The sequence below is a fragment of the Muntiacus reevesi genome, chromosome 4 (genome assembly GCF_963930625.1).
Source record: "Muntiacus reevesi chromosome 4, mMunRee1.1, whole genome shotgun sequence".
NCBI classification, from domain to species: Eukaryota; Metazoa; Chordata; class Mammalia; order Artiodactyla; family Cervidae; genus Muntiacus; species Muntiacus reevesi.
This window is the reverse complement of record NC_089252.1, coordinates 95,683,377-95,703,347: the sequence shown is the minus strand read 5'-3', so window position 1 is coordinate 95,703,347 and position 19,971 is coordinate 95,683,377. Positions and strand designations below refer to the sequence as shown.

Sequence of the window (19,971 nt, the reverse complement as noted above, 5' to 3'; positions counted from 1 at the left end):
CAGCATCGATAGACTGAAACAACAAAAAATTACGAAGGCTACAGAGTATAATCGGGCTTCCCTTGTAGCTCAGTTGGTAAAGAATCTGCCTGCAATGCAAGAGACCAGGTTTCGATTCCTGGGTCGGGAAGATCCCCTTCAGAAGGGAATGGCAACCCACTCCAGTATTCTTGCCTGGTAAATCCCATGGACAGAGGAGCCTGGCAGGCTACAGTCCATGTGGTTGCAAGAATCTGACACAACTTAGTAACTAAACCACCATAGAGGATAACAGCAATAATAACTGTTCACTAACTCTATCACCTTTCTTCTAACAATTTAGAAACAGTATTTTGCTTATTCTTACTTAAGAGTAGGAAGAAAAGATTTCACCACCTTATTTTCCAAATGGGGAACAGAACTAGAAGTAGCTAAGAAACCTGGGGAAGGCCACTTAGATAACTGTGGTCTGAACTTTTCTGATTCATAACTCTTTCTAGATTTTCATGCGCCCTATTCTATACATGTGCCTTTTTGACTGCCCCTAGGTAAATCTCCCTGTAGTAAGGGGAAGAATGATGAGATAAATTAACTCAGCTCTCTAAACTCTGACTATATAACAATGTGCAAGTCATACACTTTCTCTGAGACTGTTTCTTAAATATCATTTACAAGGCTTAGGTTTAATAATTCCTTAAGTCTTATTTCTATGAGTCTTATATCTCTTCCACCCTTAGACCCCCAAACTCTGGACAAGAGCTTCAGATTTCATTCCCAGTTCTTTTTTTCCCACCCTCAGATGGGCTTTTTCAAGAAAAATGTTTTCACTTTTGGCCTTTCCAATCAGTAATTATATCTAATGTTTCTTAAAATACCAGGTACTGGGATAGTTGCTGTACAAGGCAGGAACCATCACTATCTTCATTCTATGCATGCTAAGTTACTTCAGTCATGTCCAACTCTTTGCAACTGCATGAACTGTAGCCCATCAGGCCCCTCTGTCCCTGGGATTCTTCCAGAAAGAACACTGGAGTGGGTTGCCATTCCCTTCTCCAATCTTCATTCTATAGATAAGGAAAAATGACTGAATCAAGGTAAAATAACTTGTTCCAATCATAAATATAGCCAGAGAGCAGCAGCAGAGCTGGATCAGGTACCATATGCATCTGATAGCACAGCCACGGATTTTAATCACTCCGCTTGGAAAGGACCACCCACTGACTATATTTCAGCAGAGCTATTTCTCATGTCATATTCACCATCCGGATGAATTACTGATTTCCACACAGCAGTGGGGTCCAGGCAAGGATGGATGCTTCAAAACCATGCACAAGTTCAACTTCAAAAGGACTTACATAGTTTCAGTTGACTGTCTCCCTCAAGGATATGAACAGAGTTGCCAAGTGGTTGACAAAATTAGTCAGTTGACATTTCAGCTCCTTTCTCTGCTTGCCTCTCCATCCAAGGCTATGATGCTTGCAATGATTTACAAAATGATGGAAAAGGAGGCAGAGAACAAAAAAGAGGCTGAAGTGTTCAACATCTTAACCATCAAAACATGCGAAATCATAACCTGCTTCCTTTCCTCCACCAAATATTCAATGCCAATGAGGACGAAGACACCATTTCTTATTCCTGACACCCTTTGGCAAGAATCAGAAAGGAGGTTTCCTGGATACCCAGGATTTCATGTAATAAATGAAAAGGCATTACTGAGCTTGGCTAGTTAATGTTTACAGTTCATCCTAGGTTGCTGCTAGCCTTTTTGGTAGCTCTATGGAAATTAGAAACAGCAAGTTCCCGATGTCAGAGGGGGGAGTGTTGTATCAACAACCAGGTAAACTGCAAGGCGCCCTAGGTGAAAAAAATCCCTACTCTGGTTGGTGGACTTCCCAGGCGGCTCTGGTGGTAAAGAACCTGCCTGCTGATGCAGATTCGGGTTCGATCCCCGAGTGGGGAAGATCCCCTGGAGGAAGGCCTGGCAACCCATTCCAGTATTCTTGCTTGGAGAATCCCATGCACAGAGGAGCCTGGCGGGCTACAGCCCACAGGGTTGAAAAAGAGTCGGACACGAGAGAAGTGACCTAGCACACACGCACACATACACTCTGGTCTGAAGTCATCAGAGCCCAGCTTATTTAGCCTTTCATCACCGCCTTGGCCAGACACCTCTGCGTGGCACACAAATGGACAACTGCATGTGGCAGCTCTCGTCCTCTACCAAGCTGGAAGGTTATGAATTTATCTTCTTGGCTCAGGCAATGTAGGTTCAGAAATCGCCCAAATAACTAGCTTCCCTTAGCAAGATGGGATCACTGAGTTTTAATCAGCCTTTCTAATTGTCAGAGCAATAACAACTACCGCCACTATTTATCAAGGGCCAACTGTATGTCAGGCACTGTCTCAGAGCATTTAGAGATGAAGAAAAGAGCCAGTCCGTGGAACTGATTTTTTAGTGCCATCCATCTGGATGTTGATGAGTTTCTGTCCCAAATCTGTTTTTGTTGTGCATAATTAATATTGAGCAATTCTTTCTGACAGTACTTGGCCACAAGGGCTCAGTTACTTGCTAAGGCAACCAAGAAACATTAGGAAGACTCCAACACGGGCATGCAAGGATGCTTGCCTTCCTGCTTGCTACAGAGCAACTTGATTCATTCACTTTATTAAAGTATTTGATAGAGGAGAACTTCACATATTTAAAGTATACAACTTGATAAGTTTTGATATAGACATAGACCCACAAAACCATCAGCATAATCAAGATACTGAAATACCTATTACCTTCAAAAGCTTCCTCTGCTCATTTGTCATGTCTTCCTCCCACTCTCTCCATTCACCTCTTCAGCCCCAAGTAACCACTGGTCTGCTTTCCGTCACTACAGACTAGTTTAAAATTTTTAGAGTTTTATGTAAATAGAATCATACAGTAGGTACTTTTATGGTCTGGTTTCTTTCACTGAGAATAATGATTTTGTGATTCATGAATGTCACTGCATATATGCAGAGTTCACTCCTTTTTATTGCAGAGAAGCATTCTACTCTATGATATAACACAATCTGTTTATCCGTTCAGGTACTGATGGACATTTGGGTTGTTTCCAACTTGGAGTTATTAAAAAAAGAAAGCTAAAAGCTGCCATTTTTAAAGCCGCGTGCTTAAGGCATTGCCTCATTTAATCTTCACAGCTATGCGACAGTTGGATAATGATATTCTTATTTTTCAGAGGATGACAAGAAAGCTCATGGAAGTGGATGAACTTGGCCAACATTAGAGCAACACAGCTAAGGTGTGAATACAGAGCTCGTGAGTGTCAAAGCTTATACTCCGGAACACTATGAGCTCAGGGGGATAGGTGCTTAAAAGGTAGATGGCATGGGACACCAGCACAGAGCCTGTCAGCTGTGCGGGTCTTCCTCGGAGAGGGACTGTCCACACCTGCCTGTGAGTAATTCCACGCTACACAAAGCACAGTGTCCACACAGGGCCTGGGCAGCGCCAGCTCTAAATTTGGAAAACAGCCACAGTGAAATCATACCTAGGCTAAGGGTGTGCGCTTAATGGGGACCTAATACATACATAACTGCTGAATGGACACACGGCTGAACGCACTAGCGAATGAATGAACGGATGGACAAACAGATGAACATAAGGAGGAAGGCAGCTACTAGCTGCCCTGATGGTAGGTTCATCCAACCAACTCATGAAATCACTCAAATGTCTCATGAGTCGGAAGGTGGCAGGGATCATCTTGATCGGAAATCAACTGTCACACCAGCCCACAGCGGAGGCTGCTCAGTCGGCAGAAAGGGTGAGCAGCTGTTAACTCTGACAGGATGGCAAAGCCCTGAGGCTCACTCCCCATGTCCAGGATTCTGATACATGCTTACTATAAAAGTGGGAGCCATCTGTCTTGAGAGTGAGACCTCCAATGGCAGGTCTCCCTTCCTGCATTTGCAGATGGGCCTTCGCTTTTCCAGGCCTCGTGCTCTGCACACGAGCCTTGAGAGGGCCCTGCTGGGGGCATCTGGCCACGCTGCTGCTTACTTCATTCATCTGGCAGAGGCCCTTCAGTCTAAACCGAAGTTCTAATCCCACCTCTGACAGCTCCTCTGAAAACCAGTTCATTAACAGGCAGTTTTATAGAAGGCTGCACAGACAGGCATATTTCCCATCACCATCGGATGACGTCAGCGCATGTCTGGAGCCAAGATCAACAGAACGTCGCTCATGTGACTGGCTTCCTGAGAACGGCAGGAGATTGCATTCAGGCCTCCTCCTATCTTCCTTCTTCCCTTCCCTTCCCACTCATTCCTCACCCAGCACCGAGAACTCTGGAGTGAGTGACGGTGAAAGCTAACACAAGAGAAGCAGCTTGGAAGGAATGTAATCCAGTCCAGGTGGGGAGGCGTGCGTCTCACCGCAGCCATGAAATCCCATTTTGAGCTCAGCATGTGCTGATGCAGTAATGAAATGAAGACGACACTGCAAATGGCTGGTGACTCTAATGACTGTGTTTGTGGGGTTTTTTTGAGGGGTTATTAGATTCTCTATCTATGAACCAGAACCACGCAGCAGGCCTAGAGAGATGAACTACTTCGTCATTGTTCTCGCCACGCCTGCATACCTGCCAGCCTCTGTCCCTCCTGGTATAAATAGCTTCGTATATAAAAAGAACAAACTGTCAATAGCCTGAAAGTGAATGGAAAAGCTGGGTGCCTGGCACTGCGGCCTTGGCCCAATGGTGAGTCACAGATATAGAGTTCACGGTTCCCAGACAGCAGGGACCAGAGCATCTTCTGGATTAACAGGCTAAGGAGGGTGGGGGGAGGAAGCAGGACCAGTCAAAGAATTAAAAAAATTATCTTGATCCTATATGCAAGACAGTAAAAGAGACACAGATGTAAAGAACAGACTTTTGGACTATGTGGGAGAAGGCGAGGGTGGGATGATTTGAGAGAATAGCATTGAAACATGTATATTACCATATGTGAAACAGATGATCAGTGCAAGTTTGATGCATGAAGCAGGGTGCTCAAAGTGGTGCCCTAGTGCTCTGGGACAACCCAGAGGGATGGAGTGGGGAGGGAGGTGGGAGGGAGGTTCAGGATGGGGTACACATGTACACCCGTGGCTGATTCGTGTCAATGTATGACAAAAGCCACCATAATATTGTAAAGTAATTAGCCTCCAATTAAAATAAATACATTAATTTTAAAAAATCTATAATTCTCCTTTAACAAACAGCCTTGTATTCAGGCCATATTCAGCAGATATCAGCCAGGGGCAACAAGCTGGGGATGAAAGACATTTTGCCCACGGGGAAGATGCTGGGGCTGATCCTCTGTTGCTGTCCATGGGCAAATCTGCATCAGTGTCCAGAAGACCCAAATAGCGAGGGTGGTGATGACAGCAGCTACCATTTCATGAGGACCTCCTATGAGTCAGCATCTCCTAGGTTCTTGAGAGAATAATTCATTTAGCCTTCACAGCTATGTTAGACGTGGGCACAAGCCTCTTCATTTTACAGACAAGAAGCTTAAGGCATCCAAGGTTACAAAGCTAATGAGTGGTAGAGCCAAGATTTGGCTCCATGTACTTTCAACACTCTTGTTTTTCAGGAACCCAAGAGCAGAGGTTCTCAAGCTTTGGCCTGCATGAGAAACCCCTTAAGGCTCTGTTGAAAGAGAATGCTGGGCCCACCTCCAGGGCTCTGGTTCAGCAGGTCTTGGACACAGCCTGAGAATCTACATGTTTGACTAAGTTCCCAGGTAATACTAATGTTGCTGGTATGGGAACCAGACTTTGAAAACCACTGGAATGGCTGAATCTGGGTAACCTAACCATCATTCCAAGTAACAACACAGCTTAGATGTCATCTCTTCAGAGAGGCTTTCTTTGGTCACCTCATTTGAGGAAGTAGATTCGCCAAATCAGGGACCAACAAACTACACGGCCTGTGGGTCAAATCAGGCCCACTGTCTGGTTTTGTTAATAAAGCTTTATTGTCACATGGCCATGCCCATTCATTTATGCGTTGTCTGATTGCTTTCACATGACAACATTGGAGTTGGCTATTTGCGACAGAGACTATGTCCCACAAAGCCTAAAATATTTACTGTCTGGCTCTTCACAGAAAAATTTTACCAACCCTGGCTCTAAATCACATCATCCCCTTTTTAAAAATTACTTTCCCAGCACACTGAAAGTGTATTGTTCACTCAATAGGTCACCTGCCTGATTCTTCCACTAGAGTGTCAGCTCCGAAAGAGCAAGGATACTTGTTTGTTTGTTCATGGCTGTTCCTGCAGTACCTGGAACATACTTATCAATTGATAGATATCTGCTCAATGAATATCACTGCTGAGTGCCCAGGTATGAAGACACCATACTAGGAACACGAGGGCCAGTGGAGGAAGATGACAAAATGTGTCTGTCACCAAGTGGGTTCCCAGCCAGGATGAGAGAGTGACAAGAGCCAGAGAGAAAGAGACTGCTGACAGGGAAACGAGCCTTTGAAGGTGGGGCTCTCCTACTTCCTGCAGTGGTGGGGAAACTGGAGGTGGGGAGAGAGGAATTCCTTAGTCACCTGGGTCATCTGGAGATGAAAAGCAATCTGTCTCCCCTAGGAATGAAAGAGCCTAGTGTGACACATGCTGCTTCCGCCTCCAACACACGCCAAGTTGGCTTCCTTGGATCTGATATCTTGGGTGGATCAGCAGGGAGGTGAGGGCGGTGTAGGAAGAGGAGCCCAAATAGGTCCTGGGTCAAGCAGAAGGCTGGGGTGGATCCCAGCTCCGCCCTTTATGAGCTGGGGCACCCTGGTCAAGCCTCTGACTCTCGAGCTGCAAGGTATTCGGTGGGGAAAAAAGGGGATTTTATACAAGGATGAAATGTGACTTAATTCATGTAACATCTATTTACTGAATAATCTCTCAGACATTATTTTAAGCACTGAGGATGTGGTGGTGAACAGGACCATGTCTGTCTCTCTCCAGTAGGCTGACATTTTAGACATTTTAGAAGGTAGGCCGTGTGACAAACGGGGTAGACACAAACATATATAAAGCATACATTATGCACTTGGCTTGGTGAAGGCCTCTTGCTCACTCTCTAGTCACCTCTGAATGGGGAATCTGTGTTGCCTTATCTCTGCTCACAGGCAGACATGTCAAGGTGATGGGTGACGGGGGCGCCTTTGATTTCCCAGGGCGGGGAACAGTAGTGGAACTGGCCAGTCCTCAGGTCGGTGGGTGGCTGCTTTGGCAAGCGCTCAGCATGGCACAGGCCCTATTCATTTCTCCCTAGACTGTCCAACAATGCCCTCCCCAAATTCTGAGCACAGATAGAAAGTGAGTATGGATTTCATTTCACTTCTGAACTTCTGCAACCAGTCAGATCTTTGCAGGGTGGGCTTCCTCCTATCATTCAGTAGCAGCTCAAAGTGCTGCTAGATCACATTCAGAGTGATCTAACCTCCCCAGAGAGGTAGGTCCTGATCAATCAATCTAAATTAGCCAATCCCTGCCGCCCCAACACTCTGGCCCACAGTCCTGATCACTGAAGCCACTGGATTTACTTCATTTGTTGCTGTTGTTCAGTTGCTCAGTTGTGTCCAACTCTGTGTGACCCCATGGGCTGTAACACTCCAGGCTTCCCTGTCCTTCACTATCGCCCAGAGCTTGCTAAAACTCATGTCCATTGAGTCGATGATGCTATCTAATCTTCATGGTTAATCAAATGCAAAGCACCTGACAGTGCCTGGTGCATGTAAGAGTTCACTAAATGTTTACAGCTTTACTGTTTACATCATTTTTAAATTTACAGTGTTCAATTATCTCAGTCATTTGTTTCCTAATGGACAGCCGCACTCAGAAACCTCAGTGATCTTGGTTACTGTTTCATCTGCAGCGCCTAGCATGGTGCCTGCACAGAGGAGGTGCGCAGGAGACCAGTGAAGGAAGGAATGAAAACAGTTCGATCACTGTTCCATTGTCACAGAGTTCTCCAGCACACACTGTGATTCATTCTTCAACTCTGACTACGGGGTACAGTCCAGTGGAAAACTGGCATGAAGCCCACCCACTGGAGATGGCTGCTGAAGAGGCTGCGAGCGGCAGAGTAAGGAGCCATGCCTTCAGATGACCTGGGCATCATCAGAGCAGGCCATTCTGCTTTGTGGGAAGGCTCTCTCTGTGCTCTGAATGGTCTACAGAAAATGCCCCTGGAACTTACTCCTTGCTAATCCGGGCACTGAGAAGCCTGGCTACAGGTAACCTCAGGCACCAAGGAAGGGGGGTTGGCAGAGTGTATTTCTTCAGCAGACATCCCCAAAGCCCACTTGGGATGCTGAAGTTTTCAGAGTCAGGTGGCTCCGCCTGGGCCCCTGTCCAAACTGCTCTGGTTCAGTGCGGCCAGAAGTTCAGGAAAAAGAAGCTGCACCTTTACAGCAAGCCCACAGAAGAGAACCTGGGGAGCAGAACAGCTCCTGCAGCAGCAGAATGAAAATGACTTTTTAAAGCCTTTGAAAAGGCTGAGGAGGAACCCTGGATTCTGGCTGACCCCATATGCTGACCCTCTCCCACCCGACATAACCGTCCTCCATGTGGACAGTCTGATGCTCCTTCCTCGCTTTCTCCTGCCTGCTCAGGGCAGTAGTGATCAGCGACACTTGCTACAGCTCCGCAAGAGGGGTGATAAGGAGACAGTCATTCTATTGAGCATCTACTGTGTGCAGACACTGCCCTGGGAGCTTTCTACATGCTCCCTCACTCGGGGCCAGTCCAGTCCTGTGCTAGATCTATAGGTCTAAGGAATAACAGCTCTGGGCTCTGGGTGTCTGAGACTGAATTCCTCTCTGCTGTTTCTCAGCTGTGTGATTCTGGGCAACTTACTTCATTTCTCCGAGCTCTGCTTTAGTCACTTCTAAAACAGGAAAAATAACGACCAAATCACGTTGTTTTAAGAGTTAAGCATGGTAATGCATGTGAAGTTGAAAATGGTGGTGGGCATGAAACAAGTGTTCACAGAAAGTTTAGTAATTGTCTCTGTGTTATCATCACCCTCAGAAGGAAAACTGAGGCTCCTGGAAACTGAACAACTTTCCCGAGGTAAGAAAGGGAGCAGAAGCCAGACTTACTAGACTCTGGGAGTGAGGCTTTTTCCACTGCACTGTGATACTTCCCCTTGTGCCTCCGAATGCATTCTCCAAGTGATTCTGTGACACAACCGGTCCTCTGGTTTGGAAATATGAAGGGCTTCTGTCAGACCCTTGGCTCCTGGCACCCTGAGTGTAACAGCTGGTGGTGCTGCCTCAAGTCTGTGCCGGAACACAGTCCTTCCCCGCACGTCATCCATCTCCTGCCTTTCCAACCTAAGACATCTTTGAAGCCGCTGGGATTATTCAGGGAATCTGCCTGAATATGTTTTCAAGAAAAATACGGGGAGCAGGAATAATGGATACAGAATAATCCTGTTTTTATGTAGAAAAAACAATGAAAAGACCTTTATCTTCTCAGTGTGATGCAACCCTGAATATCATTGGCTCTGCAAAGGCTCCTGGACACCTGCCTGTCTCTTAACAAATATTGGTAGGGTGCCTGGCACTGTGCTAGGCACTAGGAAATTCCTAAAGAACAAAGCAGATAAGACCCCTGACCTCCTGAATCTTAAAGCAAAGTCAGAAAGCTAAATATTAAAGAAATAGTTATACTGATAAGTAATTACAAGTTTGAGAGGTGCTAAGTCCATGGGGTCGTGAAAGAGTCAGACATGACTTAGTGCCTAAGCAAGAAAAATAATGAAAAAGAAATGGTAGGGACTCTTGGAAAGCATGGAATTGAGGACCTAATCTTATACTGGAAGAGTGGGGTGGTTAGAGAAACTCCTTCAGGAAATACATTTAATCTGACATTTGATGAATGAGCAACAATCATCAAATTAAAAGCCAAATAAAGAATTTTACATATTCCCAATAGGGGTATTTTAAACCAACTAATTCACTCCCATCTTTTAGGTAATACTGGATGGTCTATTTTGCCACATATGGAAAAATGCTTTGAAAGCCCCAAATTGGGCAATTACTTTCTAGTAGCCACTCTTCATCCTTCCTGCAACAGTCTGAAGTGAAAGTTGAGAGTTCTGGAGAAATAACCTAATTACCATTGTTGATGAGCAAAAACAGGGTCGAGGTAAAATCACAATACTGGGAGACCAAAGATGTGCAGACATTCCTGTCTGAGAACTCTCCATGGAGAATCCAAAACATCGATAAAAGGACATTCACTCAGGGGGAGCAATCTGATGGTCTGTTCACATTTTCAAGGATCGGAAGCAGAAGCACCAGGAGAAAAACCACATCCTCACAGACCCCATGAAAGCTATCCACCCAGAGGATGAACTACTCACATTTCTGGACGGCAGTTTAGCACAGTGAATCAAAAGTCTTACTGGCACAATCAATCAAAAGCCTTAAAGGGGTTTACACATGACCTCTCCACCTCTAGGATTGTGCTGAAGGAGAGAAGCAGGTAAGTGTACAGGAATGCTGGCTGCTATTGCTTTATTTGATATAGAGAAAAGCTACCAAGGATGCGTATGTTCAAAACTAACTTTTCAGTTCAGGGCTGTTTGATGGGGGCTGTTTGATGGTTATGCTCCTAGCATTTGGGAGGGATCAATTCTCCTTTGCGCAGGATCACCTGGTACTTCTCAGAATGTTTAGCATCCCAAGCCCCTACCCATCAAAATTCGACTGGAACCCCCTAACCATTTTGACAATAACTACCCCCATCTAAACCTACACTTCCAAATGCCCCCTAGTGGCGAGCGGTGCCACTACAGGTTGGTAACTACTAACAGAGAACCATGCACCTATTCCAAAAGATAACCTGGGTCTAAATACAGAAATTTGGGCTTCCCTGGTAGCTCAGGTGGTAAAGAATCTGTCTGCAACGCAAGAGACCTGGATTCGATACCTGGGCTGGGAATATCCCCTGGAGAAGAAAATGGCTAGCCACTCCAGTATCATGGCCTGAAGAATTCCATGGACTGTATAGTCCATGGGGTCACAAAGAGTCAGACATGACTGAGTGACTTTCAAATACAGAAAAAAAAAAAAAAAGAAAAAAATGTTCACAATACATGAAGTGAAAAAAATTTCAAGATAAATGGATAGCATCATCACATTTTTGTCCAAAACAAAACAGAAATGTAAGCCTATACACAGAGATTCTTGTTGCATGCATTCCAAGCCAAAGTGTTAATTGCTCATCATTTTGACTCATTGTGACCTCATGGACTGTAGCCTGCTGGGCTCCTCTGTCCATGGGATTCTCTAGGCCAAAATACTGGAGTGGGTTGCCATGTCCTCCTCCAGGGATCTTTCCAACCCAGGGATCGAACTCTCATCTCCTGTCTCCAGCACTGCAGGCAGCTTCTTCACTGAGTCACGAGGGAAGCCCACACACCTTCCAAAAACATTGGGAAACAGTTTTCTGTGGTTGGCAGAATTATGAGTGATTTTTTTCTGCTTGCTTTCTTCTTTTCTTTCCCTTTTTTCAATAGGCAAAGTCTTCCCATTATGGAAAGAGAATGCTATCTCTTGTTTTGGAGAACAAATGGTGATCCACCTAACAACCTGCTCCTCACACCATTTCAATTCTTGTTTTGACTTATCGGGTGGATGAGTACTGGCCTCTGCTCAAGTAGCGTGGGATCACCTTTCTCACTCTGCCAGATACTCAGCCTTGTTTCAAGGCAGCAGCTGTAATACCAGAGCAAGGACCTGGGAGGTGCTCAAATAAATGTTTACTCAACTGAGTCATCCTCTTCTTGTCTGGATTGGGCCACGCTTGTGTTGACAGGTCCTCCAGGTTTTAACATTACTTTTACCCCGTGGTTCTCAGCCAGAGTGCCCAGCTCATCCCCCAGGGGCAATGAATGGTACTCCGATACGTGTCTGGGTCTGGTCAACCCCATGGAGGGCATGTTGAGTGCTACTGGCATCAAGTAGGTGGTGGGGGCCAGGGATGCTGCTAACCATCCTACGATGCCCAGGACTGCCCCGACAGCGAGAACCATTCAGCCTAAAATGTCAACAGCACTGAGGTTTAGAGACCCTGCTCACCATTCCCCTTCCTTACAGCTTGTTAAATAATTTCCAAATTCTTCCTAAATCCCCAGAGCGGTTCTAGGAGACAGAGCACATTCAATGACCTGCTGCAGTCTGAAGAGAAACTGGAGCCTTACAGATGACCTCAGACGGGCCATCAGGGAAGACTCCAGTTTTCTGTCCTGCCTCCGCAGGGATCTCTGCATAATATTAAATGCCTCACCTTGAGCGAGTGGAGACAAAGGACCTTTGCAACCTCTCTGATCAGTTTTCAGTCTGGTCATTAAAAAACACACCCTAGAAGCCTTTTTTTTCTGGCATCGATTGTTATCTTTATGGTTTTTTATACTATTTTAAGAAGGCTGGGTTTTTGCAGCTAGCAGATTTTAATAAAATTAACTGCCCATATTCAAGAATACCTCCTTTTAAAAGGGGGGGTAGCTTTCGTTTCCATTTTATTTAACTGAAGGCATTTCTCAGAAGAAACAGAATAATAAAGAGTGTCACCCGAAGGTATATTACCAACCCCACAACCAGGGAAAAAAATGAAAGGTTTTTAACAAAAAATGAAAGCACATTACTCGGAACCCTAACTGGTCTTGAGTATTTTGCCTCCAGCACAAAGCATTTTAACATCACTGTAATTTCTCCTGATAGAACAATGTTTTTTCTCAAGTCAGGGACAACTAACATCATATTAAATACCAGAATTTTTATTAGTAAGAGGTATTTGGGTCTTAAGTTTTTCTAAAACCTACTAGGCAACCTTTGAAAAAAAATCTTTAAACCTATGATCAGTTCCGTAAGTAACAGACTTTCAAAGATCTTGTAATTTAAAAATCTGAAGACTATTTTTTTTTCATGCAACATGATCCCTTGAAACACCTTTAATACAGATTCATATTTTATTAGGCAAATATAGAGCCCTTCAAATAGCTTAAAAAGATAGTCTCTCTCTAGAGAACAATTTCCTTTCTAATCATCTGTGTCATATAGGTCTGAGTAAGTGTTGTGAATAGAGAAAACCATTTGAAGAAAAATACAATTACAAGAGATGGGAATACTCTGTCATCTGACATAATTCAAATCACTGATTTAATAGCATTAATCATTTTCTTTCAAAACAAATCAAAGAAAGATGTTTTATGTTTCCCAAAGATATTCACTTTGGATGAGGCAAGTGGCCTTCAAAAATACGTAAGCAATCAGTTTTGGAATTGATGGATGTCACCAAGCCCTTTAACTTTTGCAACTGTCTATTCTCTTAGGTCAGTAGAAAATGTTCTCTGAATCTGGACATCATAGAATGATATTTAATGGCCTTAGAAACGAATCTACCTAAGCAGGGAACTGAAAATAGCTTAACTTTGGAATTTGAGAACCCAGTTCAGCAGGAAGCAACATGAACAAAAGAAGGATGGGTCTCTTGGAAGCTGCTGGAAATGAGGTTAGCAAGAAAACGAAACAGGCTCACAGATGTATCAAGGTGTGAAAACTCACTGCTCAAGTACTGGCAGTAGAAGGGTGATGTCAAACACAGATATTTAGTCACCCACCACCTCATCTGAGTTTCCAGACAAACTCAATCAAATACTCTCATTCTTCTTCAACTTATTAACAATACAGTCTTTACTGAAACAGAAGAAAATAAAGATTTAACCTTAATATACAAACTGGGGGAAAACTGCATGTGGGCTGTCTCTCCAGTTGCGTCCAACTCTTTGTGAGCCTATGGACTGGAGCCCTCCAGGCCCCTCCAGGCTCCTCTGTCCACGGGACTTCCCAGGCAAGAATACAGGGGTGGGTTGCCATTTCCTCCACCAGGGGATCTTCTCGACCCAGGGATCAAACCCACATCTCATGTCTCCCTGCATTGGCATGTGGGTTCTTTAACATGTGGGTTCTTTAAGTGCCACCTGGGAAGCCCCTGGGAGAAAACATTCTTATTTATTTCTGCTGATAACCCAACACAGAATTCCTTTCAATTCTCACAGAAATTATTTTCTGAGAAAGTTTCTATTCCAAGACATTTTCATCCTAGTAAGAATTAGAATAGAATTCACAAAACTCAAATGCCTGTAGGGTATAGGAAGATGAAAACAAAAGGATAAAATGGGCTTAGTGGTGATCAGGCTGATGAGATTCACTCTTTTCTAATTCTGGAAAGAATGTCTCGCACTCAAATCAATGGCCTGCACACCAATTTTTGAGAAAGTAAGATTTCAGATTCTATTGAAAGTAAGATTCCAGATTCTCAAAATTTCAAGATCTAAACATCAACTTTAAAATTAAAATTTTTTAAGTATGAGCAATTTCTAAGAATTAGTGACTAATTAAAAATTTAAACAATCCTTTGCTGGTTAAACAAATCCTGGTTGTGTGCTCACAATTCCATCTGTCAAATGACAACCTCATTATTGGAAGAAGAAAAATGAGAAATGGCTAACCAAGGAGATGTTATCAGGGTCCCATCCTCAAGTTCTTGATGAATTTCTGGGTCTTCCCTCACCATAAAGAACTTTTTCTAAGAGCATCACATCTAAAGTTCCAGAGTTAACCTTTTAGGGCTTTTTAAGCTTTAAAACATTGCCAGACACAGAGAAGATCTCCAGGGAAAGAACCTTTCTATGCTAGAGGAAGGGAATAGTGGTCAAACATTTAGGCTGGGATAAACCTGACTCTCAAAGATGCGCAAGGAAGATCGTGAAAGTATCCAGCTTACAGGAGGGGCTTCTAAATCAACAGGAGGCTTGAACAGGAGAAAATTCCAAAGACCAAGAAATGCAAAGTGGAGGCTGTATATGATTGAGAGAAATGCAGTGACACAGAAAGAAACCAAGTTCATCTAACCAAGCCAGTAGTATTTACAGCCTGCGGGCAGTGCCAAAATGTTTCAGGAAGTGCCAGCATCTTTCTCTGTCAAGCTGGGCCAAACTTTTCAGCGCAGCATCAGATCACTAGGTAAATCCTCATTTCCTTACTCTCCTTTACAAAGAATCTTAACATTAAGATTGGTGGCCAATGTAGGACACCCCTTCCCTCTCCAAAAATGCAGTTTCATTACCTAATGTTTCTAGATGTTTCTAGAAAATCTTTTGGTAACAGCTTAAATGGAAATGCAGAATGAATTAGCTCAGTTTCATTTCTCTTCCTGGTTTCCCGCTGGGGACCCAGACGTCTTCATCCCATAAAGCAACGTCTTCTTGAACTCAGCAAAGTCAGCTCTTCCTTCTGAACTGGAGTGAGGAAGGACGGCTGAAACCAGGGTAAAAGCCAAACCCGTAACTGCCCTTCCGTCAAGACTGGTACCTCTGGGACTTCCTCAGGAGGCCTGAGGCTAAGACTCTGCACTCCCAGTGCAGGCAGCCAGAGAATCCTTGCTCAGAGAACTAGATTCCATATGCCACAACAAAGAGTTCACAGTCACAGATGAGACCCAGGGCAGCCAAATACCTAAATATTTAAAAAAGAAGAAGAAGAAGAGAAAGAATAGTACCTGTTCAGGCTTCAGTCCCGGCGGGACCCAGGCGTACTCCTCCAGGGCACAGCCTGAGTCATCGTCCGAGGTCGAGTTCCTCTGGAAGTCAAACATGAGTTTGCTGACTGTCTTCTCCATCGCCAGGGGCATCACCGTCACCATGTGCTCCTCCTGAGGGCACTTGCAGTGCAGGCAGATCTTCCTGCAAGCAGCAAAGGCAGGAGGTGAGAAGGAAGGCATAAGAAACCATTTTCTCACTTGGCCTGCCACTCACCAGCCCTTGGATCCCAATCCATAAACACATTCCTTGGCAACTGGCTTTTGGCAAAAGTGTTCCACACCCCGCCTGTTGTTGTAGAAGGCGTGGCCCTGAGTACCTGCAAAAAGCCCCTAAACAGTCAGGGGCCACCAGGTAAGCATGCTAAGGACATTTACACACGGATGCTGACCTCTTCTTCTAAATCAGTATCCCAAGAGGCAAGTCAAAATACCTTTTATTTTACTAGGTAGAACACTGGATATGCACCATGACCACAATTTCCTCAACTGGAATAGTAATTAATATATACCATACATAATCAGGCCAGAAATATTACCAGGAGATTTAACAATACTGACAACATTCCATTTTTATAAAAGGTTTCCAGACCTTAGGAAAAGAAAGTGGTTTTAAAAATAACTGCAGGTGAGATTTTAAGAAGAGTAAAAATAGTTTTTTTTCCCCACGAAACAAATCTGACCCTAAGATCTCCTGGGAAAGGCATTTTCATCTCCACTGAAGATCCTTGTGGGTTTGAAATTCTAATTAGAAACCCCAAATTACCCCACATTGGTAGCTGTTTCTTTAATGTACAAGAGCATCATGCATGTGAATTATTTCAAAAGATAGCAGCCAAAGACACAATTCTCTCCCCCAAATTGAACATTTCTCTTTTAAGATTACCATCTGTTCCCTTTTCCATGGCTACAAAAATGATGAAGCAATAAAAACGTTGATGTCAGCAACACAAAAGCACTTTTAGCTTCCACCAGTGAAATAAAAAGTAAAAAGAGAGGAAAAAAGTAAAGGAGGAAAAAGATTTTAAGAAAATAAGCTGTTCTACCTGCACTCTGACCTCTAGAATTAGTTTCAGGAGCACCTTATAAATGTGATGAGACAGCCCAGAATTCTAATCCCCATGTGTCTGAATCTTTCGACAAAAGCTTTGTGAAGATATAATTCACATACCATAAAATTCAGCATTTTAGAGTGTACAATTCACTGGTTTTTAGTATATTTACAGAGGTGTGAAAGCACCACCATTATCTAATTTTAGAACATTTTCTTCACCCTCAAAAGAAACTCCAAGTGCATTATTAGCAGTAACTTCTCACCCTACCCTCCCCCTTGGCCCTGATGACCACTAATGTATTTTCTGTCTTTAAGGTTTTACTTGTTCTGGAAATTTCTGGAAATTCCACATAAATGAAATCTTACTACATATAGTCTTACCATATACATAAATGGAATTTTACTATATACAGGCTTCTTACACATAGCAGGATGTTTTCAAGATAAACTCATGCAGAAACACGTGTCAATCTTTCATTTTCTGCATTATAATACTCCATTACATGGATACACTACACTTTGTTTACCCATTCATCAGTCAGTAGACATTTGGACTGTTTCCACTTTTCACTGTTTTTGAATAATGCTACTCTATGTATGTGCAAGTTCTCCGTATGTTTTCAATTCTCTTGGGTATTTACCTAGGAATGGAATTGCTAGATCATACAGTAACTTTATGTTTAACATTTTGAGGAATTGCCAAACTGTTTTTCAAGATATCTACATCTTTTTACATTCCCACCATTAATGGATGAGTGTTCCATTTCCTCCACATTTTTGTCACACTTGTCATTGTCTTTCTCTGTGATTGTTGCCTAGTGGGTGTGAAGTGCTATCTTACCAAGGCTTTGACTTGTACTTCCTTAATGACTAATGATGTTACACATCCTTTTATGTGATTGTATATCTTATTTGGAGAAATGTCTATTCACATCTTTAGTTCATTTAAAATTGTCTTTTTATTGTTGAAATGAAAGAATTCTTTATATACTTTTTGGATACAAGTCCTTATCAGATATATGCTTTGTAAGATTTTCTCTCATTTGATGGACTGTCTTCCCTTTATGATGAAGTCCTTTGAAACACCTAAGTTTTTGATTTTGAGGAAGTCCATTTTTCCCCCCTATTGTTCTTTCTGCTTTTGGTATCATATTTAAGGAACCTAAGGTCATAAGATTTACTCTTGTATTTTCATCTAAGAATTTTATGGTTTTAGTTCTTATTTATGGGCCTATGACCCATTTTGAGGTGCTTTTCATATATGGTATGAAATAGGAATCCAACTTCTTCCTCATGTGGCTATCTAAGTGTCCCAGCACCATTCAACTCACTTGCATTGACCCTTGTCAAAGATCAGTTGACCATAAATGTAAGGATTTATTCTGGACTCTCACCTCAATTTCATTTCATATTTTGGTCTCTATATCTCTTCCTATGCTAGTACCATACTGTCTTCATTACTGCTCTTTTGTAGTAAGTTTTGAAATTGTGTAGTGTGAGTCCTCCAACTTTCTTCTTTTAAACATTTTTTTTTTACCTTTTGTGGGCCCCTGACATCTGCGCTATAAATTATAAATTTTAGCATTATCTTACCATTTTTTGAAAAAATTTAAGCTCGGATTTTGACAGGCACTGTGGTGAATCTTTAATTTGGAGAGTACTGCTATCTTAACAATATTAAGTGTCCCAATCCATGAACAAAGAATGCCTTTCCATTTATTTCCATTTTTTAAATGTGTGTATTCCTTAGGACTTTCTATATACAAGATCATGTCATCGGTGAATAGAGATCATTGTATTCCTTCCTTTTCAATCTAATGCCTATTTTTTCTTTATCCTGTCTTATTGCCTTGCCTAGGTCCTCCAGTGATCCTAACGTGCAAATGTCTAAGCTGCTCTTTGTCTTGTTCCTGATCATAAGGGAAAGCAACCAACCATTCACCATCAAGTATTACATAATTGTGGGATTTTTTTGGTAACTTTTCTTCATTAAGTTGAGGATGTTTTCATCTATGCTAGTCATTGAGAATTTTTAATCAACAAAGGGTGTTACATTTTGTCAAATGCTTTTTATTTTTGCATCTATTAAGATGATCAGTCAGGGTATTTTTTTGGTCCCTATTCTTCTAATGGCCTGAATTTTGATACCAAAATGTACTTGAAGAAACAGAATCAGTTTTGTCCAGCCAAGTGAGGCTTGTCAGATTCTTCTACTTCCTGCTTTTCATCTGACTGAATATACACACGAAGAGAATGCACACTGGGATCTGGTTTGCATCTCCAAACCCAGAGAAGTTTTATCCAAATCTTGGCTATTGCTTTTAAAAATAGCTTGAACTCATTTTAACAGTAACTCGTTAATTAATCACCTACTGTAAAGAAGTCAGGGGTCTTGGGAAGCAGTCAAGGTCTTTTTCCCCCTCCAGAACTTTTTACATCAGTGTATGACTTAAGGGGAAAAAGTCTCCCTATGTTTAACCCAGTCTAGGAAGCTCTTTGGTGACTAATGGTTTACCAACAAGTCACACTTTTAGAACAAAATGTAGAGATTTTTTTTTTCTAAATTCAGTTTCTATAATATTCATCAATGAAACTCATTTATTCAGCAAGGCCAGTAAGAGCACACTTTTTAATGCTGTATGGACACAGTCTAATGAACAGAAGCTCCAGAAGAAGGAACAAAGACAAAAGCAAAACAGAATTAAAGTACCAGATTCATAACGAGTCTCACTGAATAGAAGCCTGAACAGAGGAGAAAGAGGAGAGGGCTAAGGGTCCTCTTTAGTCATTTCACAAGTACCGCCAATTACCTACCATCTGCCAGGCATTGCTCTAGACACTAGTCATATCCAGGCAAAGGAAACAAAGATCCCTCCCCTCATAGAATCTATATACTCAGAGGGGGAGAAACATACAGTAAACAACAACAAAAAGTAACATATCATTCAATCAAGTAGTGTAGAAAAGATGCTCAGTGCAATGCAAAACTAGAATGATGAGGCAAAATGAGGGCAAGCAGGACTTGGGTGAGGGCACACAGGAGCAAAATGACTTGCTTCTATGACTTGCTTCTACCTGACGCCCGTGAACTCAGATTTGCACACCAGTCCTTCAAGAAAGGGACTATCACCTCCACCTTCCAGGGAAGAAAACAAAGCAGAACAGAGATGCAAAGTAGGATCCATCTGACCCCCAAACCCTATTAATACTCTATGAAAGGCATACCTCATTCCCACCAGAGAGCAGCCTTTTGTTCAACAACAAACACGTTCAGAAAAATCAAAACCAAA

The 19,971-nt window shown here is 42.8% G+C and overlaps 1 protein-coding gene across 2 annotated transcripts in view; it reads right to left on the bottom strand.

Moving 5' to 3' along the window:
* The window catches only part of PRICKLE2 (prickle planar cell polarity protein 2), a 337,233-nt gene that overhangs the window by 77,656 nt on the left and 239,606 nt on the right, over positions 1 to 19,971 (bottom strand). For both annotated transcript variants that reach the window (XM_065933346.1, XM_065933347.1), the window contains one exon: positions 15,589 to 15,772. In XM_065933346.1, coding sequence (XP_065789418.1) covers positions 15,589 to 15,772 — 184 coding nt within the window. The remainder of the gene's footprint in view (positions 1 to 15,588; positions 15,773 to 19,971) is intronic.